Source organism: Trichechus manatus, unplaced genomic scaffold, assembly GCF_000243295.1.
Source record: "Trichechus manatus latirostris isolate Lorelei unplaced genomic scaffold, TriManLat1.0 scaffold00151, whole genome shotgun sequence".
In the NCBI taxonomy this organism is placed as follows: Eukaryota; Metazoa; Chordata; class Mammalia; order Sirenia; family Trichechidae; genus Trichechus; species Trichechus manatus.
The window spans coordinates 82025-84760 of record NW_004444087.1 but is presented as its reverse complement, the minus strand read 5'-3'; the positions used below and the strand labels follow the sequence as shown (position 1 = coordinate 84760).

Genomic DNA, 2736 nt, shown 5'->3' with positions numbered 1-2736 from the left:
AAATAGACAACAAACAGATGATAAATAGATATAGTACACACATACATTGCTATAGATGTTAAATAAATAGGTAGGTACGTAGGCCAGTATGTAAGTAGGTAGACAGAGAGACAGAAAGACAGACAGATTTTATGTAAGAGAACAAGGTAAGCCAAATTTACACATCTGGTACTGATTTAATCACCATCTTAACACTACAAAATGTATAATACTGTACGTGGACAATAAGAAAGCTAAATGAATGGACAGAATCCATAATTATTTATCAAGGGCAATAGGTTGGGCCCATCTTTATTTCTGAGTTTTATTCACAGAGTCAGTTGAGGTCTCTGGATATCTGGAAAACAGCTTCCTTGAAGAACAAAGCTGAAGTCCTTAGGGAAAGTCAGGCTCCAGTTACATTTCCAACTCTTGACTCAAACATTACCACAATGGGTCCTTCCGGTGCGATAATTAGTTTCCTGCCTAATTTTAAGGGGATCTACAACAGTAAAACAGGCATATTGAGAACTAGTAAATGAAGCATCAGGAAAACAAAAGCAAAGTAGACAATGTATGGACAATACTGCTTTACAAACATAAAAACACTACATTTGCCATCATACCTTCTCTTTACATCTATTGTAACCTGTGCCAAGACAGGACAGTAAAAATATTCATCCATCCATTCACTCAGCAAAATATTTATAAACAAAACCATGTCACTTTGTGTTCTTTTAAATTTAAATTATGAGTAAAACAAAGTTTTTTAAATTTACACTAGATTCTTAGACATTGTTTAAAAATATTCTTGAAAAGCCATGTAAAGTTAATTCTGTGTATGCTGAAACTTGCGAGGTAATAAGTAGATATTATACACTTTAATTGAATGGGCATTCCTTAACATTCAAAGAGTTGAGTCATATCTCCTCACTGAACCTAGTTTAATAATGAGAAGATTATTATACCTTTGTTTTCTAACACCTCCTTGAGCTCCCAAGTCTAATATAAATTATGAACTTCTGATGATGTACAGTCTTTCACTAGTAGTTGGAGTTCCTTGTGGCACTGTCACTTCATTTTTGGCACAACCAACACTGTTAAATTCTGATCTTAGTTGAGTGAAGGGCAAGCAAATTGTGGTGGAATGTCAGTAGCACTGATCCTTCACTGGGAGATGGCCAGGGAGGATTCTGCCCCATCCCAGGTGTGCCACAAGTCTGCTTTCTCTCATCTTTGAGTCGCCTCTTTGTACACACCTACAAAACTGCTACACAGCTGCCCTAAGGCCGCAAATAAAATGGAAACTGTCTCAAACTCCCTCTGGGCAGAGTTAATACCAGGTTGTCAAAAAAGCAGAGCTTATCTGGAGCAGAGATAAGGAGCAGAGAAAGGGAGGTGAACTATCAAGGATGGCTGTGGATTGTTGTAGTACTTCAGTCTGCCAGAAAAACGTTCTTTGAATCAGTTGCTCTCAATGTTACACAGGAGAATCAATGGGTGAGAGCCTTTAAAACCACACTGGGCTAATGATACTAGAATTTCTCAGATGGCCCAGGCATCAGGAATTTTTAAGTTTCACAGTTATTTCGGTACACAGGTGGTAGTTGAGAACCACTGTCACAAGGGAGATTTTGTAAAATCTGCTGGAACCGAGCATCATTCAAAAGTCTGGAGAAGGCCATAAATATGCAACATGATTATGGACAACACTTCTTCATCTTCCAAATTGACTTGAATGATAACTTAAAACTTTTCTGTAGTTTAAATGGTCTCCATCTAATCCTATCACACTTATCTGCATTGACTCTAATTAATCTTTATAGGTTGGTCTTTACAAAGTCACACAATAGAACTCCAGAACTGAAAGGACATGAAAGATCATAGACAACTTTAAGTACATTCTATGGCAAATGGCACAACTTAATAAAACATGAAATGAGCATATTTTTTGATAAAGATCCCTCAGTTTAAAACATTCACAATAAAATATTAATGAAGAGAATTTACTGTCTGACCTGTGTTTCCTTACAAGGTTTGATGGAGAACTCCTGCAGAATTCTGGTGACAGCAAGTTTCATGTTCATCAGTGCAAACCTCATGCCGATGCAGTTTCGGGGTCCACTTCCAAAGGGCATATATAAGTAAGGATCGACATTGTCCTTGTTCTCCCTACTGAATCTGGTTCCACAATAGTAGATGAAACAAGTTAATGAAGCATAAAAGCCACAAAAACTGCATGTTTGGAGTTCTCACTTAGAACCCTCAGTCAATAATATATAGGATACGTTCACAAATTAAGTATTGAAATCCTACTATGGTTTTTTGGCTATGAGAAATGTAAGCTACAGTTCCTTTCCTTTCCCCTTATGCTATAGAAGCTATCAGTCTTGTTGAGGACATGAGATGAATGTTGTTTAAAATGAAATGTATCTTTAAACACTAAAATTACACTCAGGATTGTGAGATTTTTAACACTATTAAAGTCACCTGGGAAATAAGAGTCATTGAAAAAGAATAGTTTCCTGACTCAGCTCACACTTGTATTGGTCATATTCTCATTCAAGTAGGAGAAGTAGGAGAAAATACTTCCCACTATTTATTGTTATTTTTCCTTCTTTTATCTTCTATCCTCTCTTTTTATTTAATTTTTTATTGTACTTCAGGTGAAGGTTTACAAAACAAATAGTTTCTCATGAAACGGTAGTACACATATTGTTTTATGACATTGGTTAACAACCCCAAGACATGTCAACC

The 2736-nt window shown here is 36.2% G+C and overlaps 1 protein-coding gene across 3 annotated transcripts in view; it reads right to left on the bottom strand.

Moving 5' to 3' along the window:
- Nucleotides 1-385: 385 nt before the first annotated feature.
- The window catches only part of LOC101340586 (cytochrome P450 3A12-like), a 36649-nt gene continuing 34298 nt past the window's right edge, over nt 386-2736 (bottom strand). For all 3 annotated transcript variants that reach the window (XM_012558254.1, XM_023740235.1, XM_012558253.1), the window contains 2 exons: nt 1998-2160; nt 386-481 (listed from right to left, as the gene is read on the bottom strand). In XM_012558254.1, coding sequence (XP_012413708.1) covers nt 386-481; nt 1998-2160 — 259 coding nt within the window. The remainder of the gene's footprint in view (nt 482-1997; nt 2161-2736) is intronic.